This window comes from Sinocyclocheilus rhinocerous, unplaced genomic scaffold (assembly GCF_001515625.1).
Source record: "Sinocyclocheilus rhinocerous isolate Xijiao unplaced genomic scaffold, SAMN03320098_v1.1 scaffold574, whole genome shotgun sequence".
NCBI classification, from domain to species: Eukaryota; Metazoa; Chordata; class Actinopteri; order Cypriniformes; family Cyprinidae; genus Sinocyclocheilus; species Sinocyclocheilus rhinocerous.
This window is the reverse complement of record NW_015659919.1, coordinates 994,197-1,013,306: the sequence shown is the minus strand read 5'-3', so window position 1 is coordinate 1,013,306 and position 19,110 is coordinate 994,197. Positions and strand designations below refer to the sequence as shown.

At 35.8% G+C, this 19,110-nt stretch overlaps 1 protein-coding gene across 1 annotated transcript; it reads right to left on the bottom strand.

Annotated features, from left to right (window-relative positions):
• Positions 1 to 715: 715 nt before the first annotated feature.
• LOC107724369 (UPF0711 protein C18orf21 homolog) lies at positions 716 to 15,951 on the bottom strand. The gene is made up of 5 exons (XM_016533278.1): positions 15,859 to 15,951; positions 12,299 to 12,318; positions 11,735 to 11,934; positions 1,581 to 1,762; positions 716 to 1,482 (listed from the first exon to the last, which is right to left on the bottom strand). The coding sequence occupies exons 1-5, from the start codon at positions 15,930 to 15,932 to the stop codon at positions 1,335 to 1,337; spliced, it is 624 nt and encodes a 207-aa protein (XP_016388764.1). The 5' UTR covers positions 15,933 to 15,951; the 3' UTR covers positions 716 to 1,334.
• Positions 15,952 to 19,110: the final 3,159 nt, after the last annotated feature.

Here is a 19,110-nt window from a genome sequence, read left to right as displayed (position 1 = left end):
TATTTGATATCTTTATATCTTTGTATTTTTATACTATCATCCCCTTTTTATTTTATACTCTTTTTCTGTAGGTTTGTTTTCCTTTTTTATGTATGCGTAATTGTATAATGTTCAACATTTGCATTTGAATGAAAGTGCATTAATAAAGCTATCACTTCCTTATACATACATATTATACAAATTATATCTAAAAACAACGTCTAAAAACCTGAAGTGCTCAATTTGTGGTTTTTAGCTATTATCCAATTCAATATTTCAAAGAACCCCGCATATAGGCAAAACTATTTCTTTGGGTGTTTATGCTGTAATTATGATAAAAATGCTGGTTTTTGAACATTTTTATTAACAGAAACTTGGAGTGTCTATGTCAGGGGTGCCCAAACTCAGTCCTGGAGGGCCGGTGTCCTGCAGAGTTTAGCTCCAACCCTAATCAAACACACCTGAAGCAGCTAATCAAGCTCTTACTAGGCATACTAGAAACTTCCAGGCAGGTGTGTTGAGGCAAGTTGGAGCTAAACTCTGCAGGCCCCCGGCCCTCCAGGACCGAGTTTGGGCACCCCTGATCTATGTATTAAGGACTATGATTTATTTTGTGATGTATTAACACATAGTACATCAATATTCCTTTTTAAAGATCGATTATAATACAGTTTGAAGCCAGAAGAAAGTTTTTAATGTCTTTTAAGGGGACTAAATAAACAGCAAACTTCATTAATTTACTTTTTATTGAAAATGATCCGTCAAAGATCAAACAAGACAAAAGCATCACCTTTCTTTTTAAATGTATTGAGAAGAAAATAGTCCGTATTAAATATTTTTGGTCTTTGCTACATAGTTTGAGGCAAATAAGCCATCAAATGTAAACAACCCAGCACAAATTTTGCATTAAAAAAAAAAATAAATCAGTGTGTAAGCCAAGTGTAAAGACAATCCTTCTTTTAATATCAGTGATCCAAACTAAGAGCTGTGGATATAAATGTGTGAATTCAAAGTGTACAAAAATGAACATTAAACACACAACATATAAAAGTTATCTTTCTTATACAAAAATGAACAATATGTGGGATCATGAAAATAAATGGCAAATAAAAAAAGTCACAGCATGGTTCTGTAGCACAAGTTACACTCCCCTACAAAAGGACTTAGAAACAGACACTTGATAGAAGAAAAGGAGATGTTCCTTCAATACAATCCAGCATAATGACTCCCCCGCTAGGTGGCATTGTAATACACAAGGAGGAGTGATCGTCATCCTCATCAAGTTTCCTGCTCTGAATTTTAGCAGCTCCACTCAAAGTGGGCCAGAGTCTTTCATTTTAACGGCCCTGAGGTCTTCAGAGAGATGAAAGGAAGTCCTTCAGACCACCTTTCTTGCTCTGCTGTTTGTTTTCCAGCATAAGGATCTTTTTGAGGCGAGCGAAAGGCGACGACTTCGCACTGCCGGGCTTTGATGATGACGAGCTGGTGTTTGAAGATACTGACCTGCGGAAAGAAAGAATTGCATAAATGGTTTTAATAGATGCGTTAAAAGCTAGTTCTATGTGGACCTGTAACATATACGCTTGCTAAGAGTAGCTTACCTTGGTGTGCCACTTGGTGTTTTGTCTATTGCAGATTTCGGAGTAGACTTGTTGGTTGACTGTGGAGTTCTGTGTTTGCCTGCACTTCCTGGGGTACTTCGGTTCTTGGACAACGTAGTCAAAAGCTCCCGATTCATTCCAGGTTGTCTGGACATCTTATTACAGGTGTGACACGTTGCCATCTAAGAGAAGAAAGCATCGTGGTTAAATAATAAAACATGTTTTTGCCTAAGTCATCATGCCAGTGCATTCCCATTACATTCCTGCGGAGACTTACAAATAATAATAAATTAAAGCAATAAGCCCCAAGAAGCCGTGGTTTACAGTGAATTTATAACAGCTAAGGGGTGTTGTAAGGCACGACGTGAAGCAGTTATTAAACGGTTATTCCATATACATAGTAAGGTTTCACAAAATAAAACATAAAAACATTATTCTTCCGCCAAACAATGTAGTTCCTCCGAAACGGTTGTGGTTCCAACAAAGTGGTTGCCGAGCAACACACAAATGTAAACTAAGGTGTATGTTTGTAGAGTAATTTACAACAGCTTCGAACTTGGCTCAACCAATCAGAATCAAGGACCGGAACTATCCGTTTTATAAATATATTTTTTAATATATATATTTTTCCAAGACAATCAATTTTATAATAGTGATAGGCCTATATTTGCAGTTTCTCCTGATGACAAAGTTCGTACATAAAATTCTAGATAGATTAAAACCTAATGCCCTACATAAAAAAGATGTACAAATCTGATAAAGATACGAGATAAAGCTCGTCTGGCATTAGATGTACTCTGGATTTTAAAAGTGAAATGCAAATAATACTGTATGAACAGTCTCTGGAAATGAATAGTGTTGACAGCCACATATTTCAGTCTCTCGGTTTACAAAAACAGTCAAGTCGATTGCTCAATCTTTTCACACTGACTAGAATCCCCGACAAAATTGCAAAAATCAAATGCAATACCAAAAAAATTCATTGTTTAACACAAGTAAAACAAACATATTAAACAAAAGTCTTACTTTTTGTGTCGTTATACTGTTATGCTAACAAGTTTTATACCATGATAGCCAGGTGTTGCTGACACTTAGGAACACTTATCTCAAGTATTTCACACATTGTATATGAACGTGAGCTCTATATACAGCAAGGTACAGGCCATAAGTTCACTGAACACATGCCATCCACACAGCCAGAGACTAGCACTAAATTAAGCTGACCAACCACTGGCGCTTCCAAACTTCCACTCGGACACATGACTATGTACTCTTATGCTTCACATACACTATAATCCTCTTCTTCATACTTTTCTATACGCTAATAAACCATTTTAGCTTCAAGAAATGAATACGTTTATTCAGCAAGAATGCATCAAATTTATAATGTTACAAAAATTTATATTTCAAATAAAAGCAGTACTTTCGAACTTTCTATTTAAAGAATCCTGAGAAAAACAATTTTTTACTATATTAAAATAGAAAAATTACGCTAAATTATAATTATATTTCACATTATTACTGTTTTACTGTATTTCTGATCAAATAAACACAGCTTTGCTGAGCGAAAGAGACTTTCAAAAACATTCAAATCTGATCGACCTCAAACTTTTTTTCAGTAGTTGTTGTACACAACAACAAAAACCTTTCAGTGGCTCATTTTTAAATCCTAAACAGAGGTTTACATTGTTGCATTACTCTAACAAATACGAACTAGTTAATCACAGGGAACTGCACAAATGATAAAACTACTTAATCTACACCCTTCTGTGTGGAATTGAACTCACCAACACAAAGGCAGCCATTGCTTGTTGAGGTAACAGGTGGCTAAGCTGAAATGTAGATGATTTAAAATGATCCAGTCATGTATGTGAGAGCAGCTATGTTTACTACAGCACCCTTCATGTCTGGTTATATAAAGAGCAGCAACAGCCAATCAACTGCAGTGGGGGGCGGAGTCTGTCTGACTGACTCTTGACTGAAGGAATGTTCTGTAATATCCGAACAATCCTTTATGGAATTCCTCAGTCTTTAAAATGTTGCCAAACAATAAAGCAAACATAATTATTCTCTTTTAATACTACGGTATGTTTTATACCGCACATGATAAATGTGAACTGTGGACTAAGTAAAGATAGTTTGTGTGGGAATAAATTACATTTTTTGGTAACATTATATTTTAAGGTCCAATTCTCAATATTTACAAACCATTAACTATGACTTTCGCCTCAAACTCCTAATTTGCTGCTTATTAATAATTAGTAAGGTAGTTGTTAAGTTTAGGTAGGATTAGGGATGCAGAATATGGTCATACAGAATATGCGCTTTATAAATACTAATAAACAGCCAATATGTTAGTAATAGGCATGCTTATATGTGAGAATTGGTCCCTATACTAAAATGTTAAAAAAAAAATTCTCGTACAAGAAGAAAAACTGATTCAGTGAAAATCACTGCTGATCTGGTGTGAATATTTAACATGAATACAAATCAAATATACCCCCAAAGTCATCTATTTTCATCTTGTTAGGCTAAATAAATATATCAAAGCTTTGGCATCTGACTACAACGCTGACCACACTAACCAAAGAGCTTTAGGAGAACATGATATTAAGATTAAGCCAAAATAGGAAACAGCACATACTAGTTAACCACTGCTTTAAAAAGTTGAGCGATTGTCCATATAAAGACTCTGACTCTGTCATATCTTTTAATCTCCATCACACAGCTCAATCCCAAAATAGATCATTCCCCATGATCAAAATCTGCCTATTAAACAGGGTCATAAACACAATTCTCAAAACAGAGATGTCCAACATATCCGGGCTGAAAACGAATCCTTGCGATAAACACTGTGAAAGATATGGACGGATTCAGAGAGATGGTAGAGATGTCATACCTGACCAGTTTCTATTCCTTTGTTCCTATAAGGAAAGTTCTGGGTTAAAGGTTTAGTTCACCCAAAAATGAAAATTCTGTCATTAATTACTCACCCTCGTGTTGTTCGAAACCCATAAGACCCGGCGCCGGCGCTGACCCAGATCAGGCGTAATGACGTCATCACGCCGAATCTGGGTTAGCGCCGGCGCCGCCACACGCTCGAGTCATGGTACTGTCGTGAACGTGCGTCCAAAGTGACGCAGTAGAGACGAAAATGTTGAATAAGGGGCCATTCACATATAGCGTCTTTTGCGCGCTCACGTTCGTTATTTCAAATGTAGATGCATGGCAGGCGCGCTCATAATGAAAGCGACGCGGTCGCGACGCGCACACGTGTGCGACGCGCTAATTTTTTCCAGGCGCATCCGCGCCGCATCGAGATAAAAACATTTCAACTTTTCAGAATGCCTCAAGCCACCGCAGGTCATGTGACAAGAACCAACCAATCAGCTTCATCCTTTCCCGTAACAACATTGAAATCTCAGCCAAGATGAAGGAACAGCTGATCATAGCTGTACAGGACGCGCACACGTGTTTGTAAATACCACCAAAATCCATTTATCCTTTGCTGAAACTTCCGCGTCTTCATGGAGAGCGCAGGTCATGGTTGCTTAGCAACGGCAGACGCCTCCGGAGCGCAAGCGCCCGAACGCTTTGGAAAAAAGCAGAAAGTGGTGCGCCTAGCGTTTTCCACGCGTTTTTAGGCGCGACATGTGAACAGCCCCTAAAGTCGTTATTTTTGTTTTCTTTGTGCAAAAAAGTATTCTCGTAGCTTCGTAACTTTACAGTTGAACCACTGATGTCACACGGACTACTTTGTCGATAATCTTCGTACTTTTCTGGACCTTGATTGTGGTAGTTACCTTGCTGTCTATGGGAGGGTCAGAGGCCCGCAGATTTCATCAAAAATATTTTAAATTGTGTTCCGAAGATGAACGAAGGTCTTGCGGGTTTGGAACAACACGAGGGTGAGTAATTAATGGCAGAATTTTCATTTTTGGGTGAACTAACCCTTTAAATTACCCTACTGAAAAGGTCAGCTTAGGCCAACTCAACTGAATTTCCATGCTGGTCCATATGGGTTTATGTTGGTGGATCAGCACAGTGGTGTCATTCTCCAGCAAAACAAGCTGGTCAACCCATATGTTCTTTCTTGTGAAGCTCTTTGCAACTTTACAGATCTTCTTTATGCACAAGAGCTTGTAACACTCCAAAGAGAAAGGAAAAATTGAAATCGCATCATATGACCCCTTTAAGAAATTCATGCTGGTTAAGCTAGTTAAGAAGCCTGATGGGGACACCAACAACAATTAACACACAACATGTGTGATATTTCCAATAGAGGCAACTTAAATTACCACGGAAATCATTTTGATTCATACCTCAGCTAATAAAAATCAACCAAAAATAGAACTTTTAGTTACCAGCATTCTTGAAAATGTCTTTTTTAGTATGCCTCATAGTCTATAAATAAAGTGTCAATGACTTCCTTTCTTCTGTGGAACACTAAAATAGATATTTTGTAAGAATGTTGGTAAACAAGAGTTCTATCAATATATGTAAGGCAGTGAGAATTCACAAGCCTTTATCAGGCATGTTTATGCTGGCGAAAACCCCATGGCTCCCTAGAGTTACGAGAGATTCATGCAATCAGTTCACAGCAGCTGTCAAGAGAACGGAAACAAATAGGGAAAGCAAAACGAAGCTGGAATGACTGTATATAGATTAATCCAATGCAGGGTGAAGGGTCATGAATGGAATACCAATACTGCCAGAGGTTTCTTCTTACCCTTCCAATACGCCAAAAGGAATGCACATGTACAGTGGGGGCCCTAAAGTTTTCTAATTTAACAGTGTATATGAATTTCATAATGTCTTACTATTGGGTTTGTCTCTCTCAATCTCTCACAGTTTGTGAAAATGCCTATGATCATGTTCTCCAACACAATTTTATATAATGTCTTTACAATGAGTCACATGATCAATGCCAAGTAATTTACTTATTTGATTAGTGACATAGAATAGTGGTTCTTAATCAGGGAGCCGGGGCCTACTAGGGGGCTGCAGGATGACGCAAATAACTTTAAGGTCTACGTTAATATATTTAAGCTATATTAAAATAAACTTAATTAAAATGTTTTAATGAAACACACACAAATCAAGGTAAAATATTTATTAAAAAAAAAAAAATTCTTTTTATATTGTTATATTTATATTAAACATTTATTTTATTTACAAAAACTATTGTTTGGAATAACAAAAATAATTGTGGTGAATTAAATTAATATACTGACACTTCCAGTTTCTGTTAATAAAAAGTCTGAAAACAAGCAACACAACTGGAGGACATAGATTATATATGAGGGGCCTTCAAAAATTGTGTTGGACAAATGGGGAACTTCAAGTCAAATAGACCGAGAATCACTGACCTAGAATTATTTCAGAATTAATTTTCAGAAATAATAGTACAATAATGCAAATTGTTTTAATTTAACAATTACTTATTCGCTTTAAATACTAAAACGTATTTATTTTTAAAACATTACTTTACATATCTGTTTATTTCCAGGTTTAAATAAATGTGATAAATTCTAGACTTTCACTGTGGCCTCAGACCTTTGAGTTATAGATAAGCTATACATGATCTATAACAGATAGTGAATATTTTCATGATATAAAACTTGTATGGATCTATGACATAAGCCTTTTCTGCACATCTACATGTTGACCTTTGTAAATGCCATAGACATGAAGTTTAAATTCAATTTTTACCAATCCACCCCTCGATTTCTAAACATTTACTGACACTTTGCCTTTCTCTCACACACATATCAGTCCAGCAGATGGTGCTTTTTGTGTTCTATTAATACTCCAGGATCCTGAAATACCCTCAACCCAGCAGCCACAAGCCAGGCTTGCTAGACTGTCGTCTCTGACCTTGCTGCTGAGATTCTAGATGCCACAGCTGCCCTTGATATGCAAGCCTGACCAAGTAATATGTGTGTGTGTCTGTTCAGCTATTGATATGTGGAGACCCATCTGCTTTCCAGGGCCGATCGATCTCTGGTACGCCCATCCCCCTTGACCAAACATGGAAAAGCTGCATCACTGATTCTCTCCCTGAGGGGAAAACAGGATGTCACACACATCAAGCAGAACCTGCATCAAACGCATGCTGGAAAAAGCCAAGGCTGCTGGCACAGATGCTTCCCAAAATGTTGAAAGATGCACATGCAACATCTGAGCTTTCTGTTGGAGGTATGGAACCTTTCCAATCCAAAGGTGACGATAACAAAGGAACTGCAGCAGCAGAGGCAGCACTGCATGAAATTTGCATACTATCAATCCTAAATAGGACATGAAATGTGATTAGTGCGCCACAAACCATGCTATGTTGAAAATACCATGCCAAACAATCTCTTGGCAAAGATGCTCAGAAGGTGCCCCACTTCCATTGGATTTTTAAAGTAGGTACCCATGCATCTGTGACTCGAAAGCCCTTTTGCATCCGAAAAGGAGTTTGAGAACATTCTGTTCCAAACAAAAGCAGAGAGAACTATTTTAAAAATGTGTGAACTTAAAGTGAAAGTTTACTCAACCTCATGTCATTCCAAACCCATACGACTTTGGTTAATCTAAATTTTAGTCTCCTTGACTTTCAATGAAGGGTCAGAAACCTCTCGGGTTTTATTAACGATGTCTTAATTTGTGTTTTCGAAGATTAACCGCAGTATTATGGGTTTGGATTGACATGAGAGTATATGACCACAGAATTTTCATTTTTGGGTGATGGTGAAGAAATAATGAGTTGTAAGGCGATGGATTCAGCTAGATGCATACAGTTTCATAGTGTAGCATGTGACAAAATATTTCTACTTACAAGTATGTACTCACCTATCGGCAGCAAAGTACACACAGTATCCATTTGTGTATGTTATAAGTAAGCAAATTGAGAATCGGCCCAGATTCAGCTAAGAACAGGGAGCTCAAGGGAGCACTTGAATTCCACACCAGCTTTAATGCTCGGATACACGGTTATATTCGGTATACATAAAGCATTTCAAGAGAGTGGAATCACCTTGCCGTCCATGCTAAAAACGAACCTCTAAAATACCCTGGTGAACTCGAGTTTTACCCAAATCCATTTACTACATGTGTTTGGGAAGATGAAACAGGCATTAATCTCACTCAGGCCAACAAGTATATTAAAAAGGATACTTAAAATAACTTGCTAAAGACCTGGCAGAGCTGTCACAAGCCACAGCATGTCAAGCATTTCACTGCTAGAGACTGTGTGGCTCTGACTGATTTCAAAGTTCCAGGCCAAGAGCTTCCAAGCAACGACAAATACCACAATTCAACAGGCGCCATCACCTGGAATCAACTCATTTACACCCACCACAATGATTCACACAATTAGCATTTTAAAATAATGAACTTAATCATGCTTCAGACATTTTTTTCCAACAGAATTTTCTATGACGTTTAATGACAGTCCATCAGTGTGAAGCTAGAAAGCAACTGACATTAATTGGGATGTAAGCAGTTAGATTTGTACAGTAAACCTTTTTAATGAAAATTGAAATATTATACCACTATGCAAGCACGATTAAAGAAATGTTTAGGAAGCAAATTTAAAATTAAATAATACAAATAAAATTAAATTACTATTCACGTCTTAATTTGTTGCCAAATGTAAGACATGATGGACAATCACCATTTAGAGATGATGGATGAGAACTTATAGATACAGGTTAAAATAAACAATGCATTACAAATGTACTAAAAATAGTCTAGTGTTATAATAAATTTAATGCTCATTAAGTCCAAATTTATTTGATTAAAAATTCAGAAAAATAGTAATATTGTGATATACTATTGCCATTTTAATTTAACTTTATTACAACTCTTTTGTATTTGCATATATTTTTAAATGTTATTTATTCCTGTGATGCAAAGCTGAATTTTCAGCATCTTTACTCCAGTCTTTAGTGACACATGAATCTTCACAAATCAATCTAATATGCTGATTTGGCAATCAAGAAACATCTATTATTATTATTAATGTTGAAAAGAGTTGTGTTGCTTAATATTTTTATGGAAACCAGTAAAAAAGACCAGTAACGATTGAGGTTTCATGATTTGTTAGAATGCTGTCTTAAAAGGCAACTTTTTATAATGCTTAAAATATCTGATTAATCTAGAATGACAAATTGTTCTTCATCTTAAAATAGATATGAGGCTATTTATGTTCAATTCAATCTGACACATCATCTATTCAAAGCTGACAAACAGAGCAAAATGATCTTCCATGACCTCCACAAAAGAAATGATTGCCTTGAAAGTTCCCTAAATGCACTTTCCCTCATAGCTAACACTGTCCCATTTACCATATTATGGAAAAATAAGACACAGTTAACAGATATGAACTCTGCTGACATTTGCTGTCTATCAAGTCCATTATTGGTCTTGCCAAAATCTTCCTCTCCCCCAGAGAAACACACGCCAACAATGTGCACAGAATCTAGCAGTCTAACGCCTACCACTCCACCCCCCGAACCACAAGTCTCACGCAGCATGCAGCTATGCATGTACACCAGCACGTAGACCTCTGTAACGGTGCTGTTGTTGAGGGTTAAATACTTCTACAAATAACCACATTTCACTAAACACCCCCAATCACGCAACTGATCCAGTCACACTTTAGAAGAGCCTCAGAAAATGGGAACTTTTCCGCTCTAAATCATCTTAAGCGGATCTTCCTGGCTTTTAGATCAAAGTCATCTGATGCTAAATTAATCGCTATAAAAGGCGTTTCTGTGTGTGATTAATGCCTTTCTGTCAGATAAATGATAGTCTATAACCACATCTCTAAACATAGAAATCATACTCCTGGCTAAACATCCAATGACTTTTAAGTGTTTAATTGTGCCCTACAGTCTTCTAAGAGTGCATCAGTAAAGTGCATTCATATAGGCCATACAACCTAAGTGCAGTCAATGAGAACTGCTTTTAGGGCCACATCAATGATCCTGTCTGTGTATACTGAAAGAGCAGCAGACAAAGAGAAATATAGGTTTATTTGCAAACGAATGTTCAATTACCAGACTATTGTTTCATCGTGTCCCTTAGTTTGCACTTACAATGGAAGTCTAGCAAGCAAGATGGCTAAGGTTTTTAAAAATAAAATGAGATAAGATACGCAAGAGCTGCTGCTTCACAAGGACCCCAATTTGGAGTCTGACCTGGGTCATGTCCCGATCCCCTTCCCCCTCTTTCACCCATAATTTCCTGTCTCTATGCCACTTTAGGGTAACACTTTACTTAAAGCCTTTATGTATAATGCATTATAAAGAGTTATTAAAGGGTATAAGGCATTATAATTATTCATAATGTGCACTGTAATACATTCTTGTCGTAAATAATTATAACCAAATTTAAAATGCATAGTTTAACAATGAATTGATTAAGATGAATTTAACAATGAATAAGTGTTAAAGTGTTACAATTATTCATGAGATTGTACAATGCATTATAAGGTGCATTACAAGGCATAACTAATGCATTAAAACTAATTTTATAATGCAGGCTTTAAGTAAAGTGCTACCGATATTTTTAAAGAAAGGATTTTAAAAAAAAAGCAACAAAAAAAAACAGCAAAAATGTGAAGCTTGTTTCTTGAATTAAAATGTTCCATATTTAGTGTTATGGTTATGATTCAGAAACGATTGTTATGATTGAATAGTTAAAATGTATTTTATGGTGCTGATTTTTTTGCCCGCTATTGTATATTATTTAAAAATGTAATTTATTCCTGTGATGATAAAGCTGACTTTTCAGCACCATTATCCCAGCCTTCAGTGTCACATGATCCTTCAGAAATCATTCTAATATGATGATTGTGTGCTCAAGAAACATTCTTATTATCATCGAATATTGAAAACAGTTGTGCTACTTAATATTTTTGTGGAAACCAAGAAAGTTTCCAAAATAAATGTCTTTACTGTCTCTTTTGATTATTTTAAACGGTGGTGACTAACCCAAGCTTTTGAGCGGTGTGTACATATAAGGCAACATGGTGTTTGTTCTTCCTGGTTTAAAATCATCCACCTAATCTAATCTCAAGTCACTCAGGAATGGGCAGAACGCACTAGGTCGGTAAAGAGACGACATTTAAACTGAAGAGGACATAAATCAGATGGACGTGACCTCACCAGAGCATTGGAGGCCCTTTTAAATTTTTGAAGGACTACAGTCTGTTCTGCGCTCAGCCTCTTTCCTGCCGACTCCCTCTTCAGAAGTCTTCTAATCGTCGCCGTGGGCTTCCGCTTGGGCCGCAGACGCACATGATGATTGCCCAGTTGTCGCCACTGGAAACAGAAGGGGCAGATCATAGACACCGGCAGGGCAGACGCTGGAATGGAGAGAGAAATATAGTGGAGGTTTTTGGCATGGCAACTGGTTAAAATAAAACAGGTGATGCTATGCTCTATTCTGAGGATGGTTTGGCATTTTGGACAGCTTTTCCAATATGTGGTCATCCTACCCGTCTGTCGGGCCGTCTTTGAGGTTTGTGAAGGCCGTAGAAATGGATTCTAGTTTTACATCAGGAAATGTGGCCGGACTTAATGGGTTTAACTTGGTTTACCATTCCTTTTCAAAACCAACTGTCTGTTCTGTTGCCTACCAGGTCTTATATAGATTTGGGACTATATTCAAATAAGCACTTTAAAATCCCATATGAGTCTATTAATATAAATAACAAAGCTGAAACTTACCAATGCTCTGATGCCTTTGCCTGCAAAGAAAAAGCAGTAAAAGAGTTAGTCTTTAAATCTCAGACTTTACAGGAGTTAGACTCAAATATCGCAGCTTATGAATCATTTATGAGCTTGCAAGAGGTCTTGCGCCCAATCTGATGAAGTAACACTGCGGTTTGTTTAGATCTTATAGATTCCTACATGCAGGGTGAAAACTCTGCGGCAGACTATGAATAAAAATATATTTTTCTCACTACCCAATGCTGCACTCTGATATGCTCAATATTCTGTCAAATACTAAAAGTACAAGTATTCTCAGGAAGCCTCAGTAAGAATTACGATTTACAAAAATACTGAGGTCAAAAGTGTTGTACACACAGCCTGCCAGTGGCCTGAACTCATGGCCATGACTTCCCAGGGGCTTTAATTTCCCTCGAGACTTTGTGTGTGTGCACCCTATTTTTGGACATGGTGCTGTTCTGCCTACCTCCTTTATCTAAGCTTCATAATCCTGTCTAAAATTAGTTCACATTGCTAAAAGCTCTGTGTTGTTATTGTGTGGCACGTGCATGTTAAGGGGGGCAGGGTTTTTAATTCTAATCATCCACTGTCCCATCATCTGCAACTGTTTGTGATGCCACAGCGGATGTTTCACAGCATGCCACAGAGTCGGAGCAGACCCCTTGTTCCCAATGATAAGACATGGAGCCATTATCTGGGTAGTGATGAAGTGTGAATGAAATCATTCCTGCCTGCTATAAAGTCTGATAAACGTCATCCAAACAATGAACAAATTCATCTGTGCCACAAACATTCTCTCTTTATTGAGTTTAGAATTCTTTTTTTCATTCATTTTAATTTGATTTGATTTTTGGTTTGTTTCATTGGTTTGTTTAATTGTATTATTTTTATTTATTTGCTTTTTTGACAAAGTTGTACATGTGCAGAATAGCAAACAATCACACAGCACTACTTTTATTTATGTTTTTTTAATTGATCTGTTTTTATTATTTTAATTTATAGCTTTTCTGAAACTTTCTGAAGTATTTATTTGTTTATTTATTTTTGCTTTATTTCATTGTTTTGTTTAATTGTATTAAAGGTTGTAATTTGCCTTTTGAAATAAGAAAAAAGCACCTCTTATTTTTGTTTGTTTGTTTTCTTTTGTTTAAAAGTCTTATTTATTATTTCCTCCATTTCTTTGTTTAATTTATTTATTTTATTTTATTTTTGTTTCTGAGAAAGTGTATTTTTTATTTATTTTTTAATTTTTTAATAGTTTTGTTTAACAGCATAAAGCTTGTTTAATTCCAAAAGGATGTTTTGTTTAATTTTAATTATTTTCCTTTTTGACTGAAAGAAAAAATAACACAAATAGCTTTTATTTATTTATTATTGTAATCATTTCAGAATTTTGTTTGACTTTACTATTTTTTTTACTTTTATTTATATATTTGCTTTTTTTTTGGAAAAAAATTAGTAAACATCCTCGCAGCACTGCCAATAAAGGCATGTAATATCACCACATGACTTCTTCCCTGTGGTAATCGAATTAAAATAATTTGTCTATTAATAATGCCGCTCCTTTTAAGTGCTCTCGGAACAAAGATAAAGAACCTTTAAACTCAGTTTACAATGTGCTGCCTCAGCACGATAATATCAACAAAGACTAAACTCTTGCTAAATCACTTGAGATAAAAATCAAGAAAGAGAATAAGGCCCCCATTACAGTCCACTGAATCCTCCAGCGGAAACAACAGCTTATCCCAATCGATGTGCCAGGCAGCAAAAGCCTGTGTCTTACAATGACACCTGTGGAGGATATTGAGAGTGAGCTTAACAAGTGGTTTATAAATAAAAACGCAACCTCTGTGCACTTCATCAAAAAGGGGTCTCATGGCACGCATACTTTCAGACAAAAGATTCCAGTAACTTACGTACATGTACGCCGTGAGTCAGTGCAGATGTACTGTGTACTCGCCGAGCACAACAAGCCAACTAACGCTCAAAACATGCAGCGCGCTGACCCTGAACATGGGGTCAGGAAAACATGCCACAGCCCAAAGCTAAGCTTCATGTATCTTCACTCACTCTGTTGCTAGTACTATCCAAAACATCATGTGATTCATGGCAGCTTCAGAAACATTAAATAAAGCAAGAAACTTCAGCAAATCTTTACCAGACTCATTTTTATTTGCCTTTTCACCATTACTTTACTAGATTCTCTGTGACGCAGACGATATATTTGAATTAGCTGCCCTTGAAAAGAATGAACAGATGACACTTATGATACTATCTAGATACTAAGAATTATTATTATTATAAATATTTTTTTTAACTGAAGCTGTAATCCTGTTCATTTAGATTTGATTGTTACACTAAAACACTGGTAAAAGCATTTTAAATCAGGTGTCACTGTCATTCATATATGTGGTGGTTAATCACTATGGGTTTTTCAACAGAGATAAGACATTTTCCATCCACATTTAATATTAAAGGAACAAGTGTTTAATGATGATTAACCAGTAAACAAAAACTGTCAAATGACCAACACACTGTTTAGCTGATGAGATTTGAGTGCAAGCATTTATTTCATTACCTTGATGGTGCATTTCTGCTAATGATGCTATTAAGTCCACAAATGTGTGGAAATATGATGACTGGAACTGCACTTGAAAACATCACTAAAATATTTTACACTATCTGAGATAACCGGGAAAGTTTACTGAAGAATATTTACTAAGAAAACAACATAAAGCAACTAGAATTCACAGTAGGGAACCATTATTTATCCTCTAAAGAACAGTACCCAACAATGCCATTAATGCAACTATTCAACAGGAAATATTAGATCACAGATACTGCGATTTTTTCCAATCACTGTTTGCAGAAATTGCTCTTCTAAGTAGTTGCACTTTATTCTCAAGTGAGAAAAGTGCATAATTTTAGGTTTAACAATTATATTTAGCACAAAACACAGATTAAAATACATTTCAATGACCATTAAGATTGCAAAACAATGTTGCATAAATATTAATATTATTAACAACAACAATAATAGTAACAATATCAACAAATAATCATTATTTTTATTTACATTAATAACAATAACCATTATTATTATCAGTATTATTATTGTACTTGTTATAAATAATTATAAAAACAAGTGCGTACTTGTAAAAACAAGATTTTTTATTGCTATTATGTGATTACTGTCATCATCAACATATTTATCTGGTATAGTACATTTCCATTGTTGTAGCCCAATAGCCTAAATGTATTGTGCCAAAAATCAGAAATAAAAAATGGTTCTGCATATCAGTTATCTGATCTAAAAATAAATAATGGGTAATGGTTATAAAACGAATATCTCTAACGTTAAACGTCTTCAAATGCAACACAACGTGCATAAAAAAAAAAGAGGAGTAACGTTAACGTTAGTCTGTCATCTACTGGTAACTTCATGGCATTACGGCAGAAAGCATGGCGAGGAGCATGTGCAGAACAGCATGTTCAAAATCCACACTGATCATGAGCCGTATAATATGTAGAGCTGAGGAAAATTGAAAAGTACTTACATGAGAAAGCGCGACTGCTCAGGGCAAATGTCTTTGTAAAGTAAAGAAGCGTTAAATAAGAATCTCTGGGTCATCGCGTCTGCTTTAACAGCCAAACCTTTGCGACAAAAAGCCCAGCGTTCAAACCTACAACAAATGCGGCCTTAGCAGATAATTGCGGTCAGTAATGAAAGAGCGTAAAAAAACGTGCGTTTTCTTGGTCCAGCGTGACTACAGGAAATAATACCCGTGTCTTTACTTTAAAGTTACCCACAATGCATCAATGCGGCCGAGGAATTATGGGAGTGCGAGTTTTTAACGACTCGTACTATAGTACTATAGCCTACGCGTGGTCATCAGTGATTGACTGCTCCAATAAAGCCCTAATAAAAAACACAATGTCTTTTATTTACACTGTAACTATTGCTGAGGAAGTTTATTTTATCCAATGCTACACTGTATTTGCATCCACAACAGCACTATAATTTTAGTGACAGTTAATCACTGATCCATATATATAATGATGTAGGCCTACTCTATTATAGATCAGTGCAGTTAATCTACAGAATGTTATACCATTTTTCCAATGCAGTGCAGACCATCATTAAATATATGTAGGCTACTACTAAACATAACTATAATCAAACTTATATTATAGTTATGTAACTATATGCTATTGCAAGGTGAGGATGTGAGAGGTTGTGCCAGCTGTTTCATTTGTCTGCCTTTTGCTATAATGCTACAGTATAGTCTAAGGGCTTGAGTAAATACACTTGCTGCGAAACGAGTTGATATAGTAAAAACAGTAATCTCCATCCGTAGAGATTACAGTAGCCTAACATATCATGGTCAAAATCTTTAATAATAATCATAGTCATAATCACAATCATAAGCATATAATCAAAATCATAATAAAGTATTAGAATACTATTACCTATATATAGAATAATATAATATTTATTGTATTTATTATTTTTTTTATATATCAATAACAAATAATAAACAATACAATAAATATCCAAGATATATTATGTACTTACAAGATATATTATCTTAAAATTATTAATTATTATAATTATTATATTATAACAATTAATTTCAACATTTATTAACGATCCCATTTATTTTGACCAATAATAATATTAATAATGACAATAATAACGATTGTAATACTAATACTAATAATGTAAATTAGGCGAATTATTATATTATAATATACATACATACATATTATTGTATTTATCATTATTTTTATGTATCAGTAACAAATAATAAACAATACAATAAATATACAAAATATATACTTACAAGATTTATTATATTATCTTATAATAATTAATTATTATAATTATGATATTATAATAATTATGATATTATGTTAATTATTCATTATAATAATTATTATATTATAACAAGTGATGCCAGTATTTATTAAAGATCCCATTTATTTTGACAAATTATATTATTAATAATGACAATAATAATCATTGTATAATAATACTAATAATGTAAATTAGGCGAATTATTGTAATATAATATAATAAAGTAATAGTCATTATTGTAATGTAAATTAAATTAATTAAATGTAAATGTTTTGTCATTATTAATATGATTATTATTTGTCAAAAATAAAGAAAATAATTTCCAAAAAAACTGCGAAAGATGCAGCTATCTGGGTATAGTGAAGGAAGATTGATTGTTTCAGTGAATTGTTTTACTGTCGAGGGACTTAACCCATTTAACATTACACGAGAACGGACTCCTTCTGGACCGTTTGCTGCGTCGCTTCCCTCAGATCATAGAGAGGAAATCATCATCTTCTTCATCATCATCATCATCATCATCACACGGACTCAGATGGCCCGCGGAGCTGCGTCGATGAAATCGGATATTTAAGGCAGCGCAGAAAGCAGTTCACGTTCACTCTCCGCGGCGGGCGGCCAGAGAGGCGCTCTGCAACTGACTGACAAATAATATGAGACTACAGTCTTGTGAACGAACGAGGCTTCATATAACGTGACTGGAAGGAGAACGAGGTACGGACTCGGTGAGTCCTCGTTGAACGCGGAGGCTTTTTAAGGAGGACGGTGGATGACCGCGAGCGCTCACTTCAGAAGAGCGCGTGTCGCTGAACTCCAGCTGCAGGTAGGTGAAGACAGACCGCACTCGCACTTCTTATCGTTACGAAACGTTTAATTGTGCTGCTACAACTGTTTATTTTTCATTTGTGAATAGCCGTTTGTTATTATTATCACCACCACCATTTCTTTCATTATTCTTTATGTATGTTGGAATTAGGCGATGGCTGTTATGTAGATTTTGGCTGCAACCAGCAAACGTTGTTTTCCATTAATTTGCAGCAAAACGGTTCCTTTTTAGCTTCATTTCTCAATTTGTCAATTAGTTAGTGTTTTCAAGCAGATATCACTGCAATACATAATAGATTTTTTTTAGCCTATGAATTTCTTGATTACTCTGCTGTCCTTAAACATGTGTTATTTGCATATGTTGCAGACATTTGGCAGGGACTTGCTTGACTTTGCTTATTGGAGCTCAAAACGTTGCATGTCACTGACTGCGAAACTATATGCAGGAGGGTTTGTGCCCCCCTAATGTTGCTCTGGCTCGATCAGCCGTGCCTTTTTAAGTGAAGAAACCCACTTGTAGTGGCGAATAAAGCCTTTTCCCTTTTGCAGGTCCAAAATCTTGAGGGGGATGAAGTGTGCTGTCAGCATAGGCTACTGGAAACGCTAAACCGGCTTGTAGGAGGCAGAGAGCTGAGTGAGTCTCTCAACGAATATGTAATGCAACACCAACTCTGATTCTGCTGAGACCTGCGAATGAAGGCTTAGGAGGTGCAGAGGTCCGTGTGAGCCACTCTGTTAAAACTTGCAGTCCTCTTATAGTTCTGTCACTGCACCCAAATGTAGATGTAAAGTGCACACATTTGCTGGCAAAATGACAGATGGATATGAGAGCAGGGAGTGAATTGGCACCATAATACGTCCCTGTTTTACTTGTCATATCATGCAGAAACAATTTTAAAAGCCTCTAGATAGTTTTTTCCCCATAGTGATTTTGTTTACTCATTTACTTTTGACAATGAAGAAAATACAGTGTAAACATTTTATTGAAACCCTGACTTTTCATCCGCATTGAAATCCCTTGCTCTATTCAATCCTGCGATCTGTCAGCAGGACAAGAATAGAAGTCAGCATTAAAGCTATGTGTGGAAAGAACATTTCGTTCATTGAATAGTTTAGGTACAAAAAA

Coding starts and splice junctions, on each gene's coding strand:
- LOC107724369 (XM_016533278.1), bottom strand. CDS start 15,932: ATGACCCAGAGATTCTTATTTAACGCTTCTTTACTTTACAAAGACATT. Junction 12,319..15,858: donor GAGCAGTCGCGCTTTCTCAT/GTAAGTACTTTT, acceptor TTTTCTTTGCAG/GCAAAGGCATCAGAGCATTG. Junction 11,935..12,298: donor GCAAAGGCATCAGAGCATTG/GTAAGTTTCAGC, acceptor TCTCCATTCCAG/CGTCTGCCCTGCCGGTGTCT.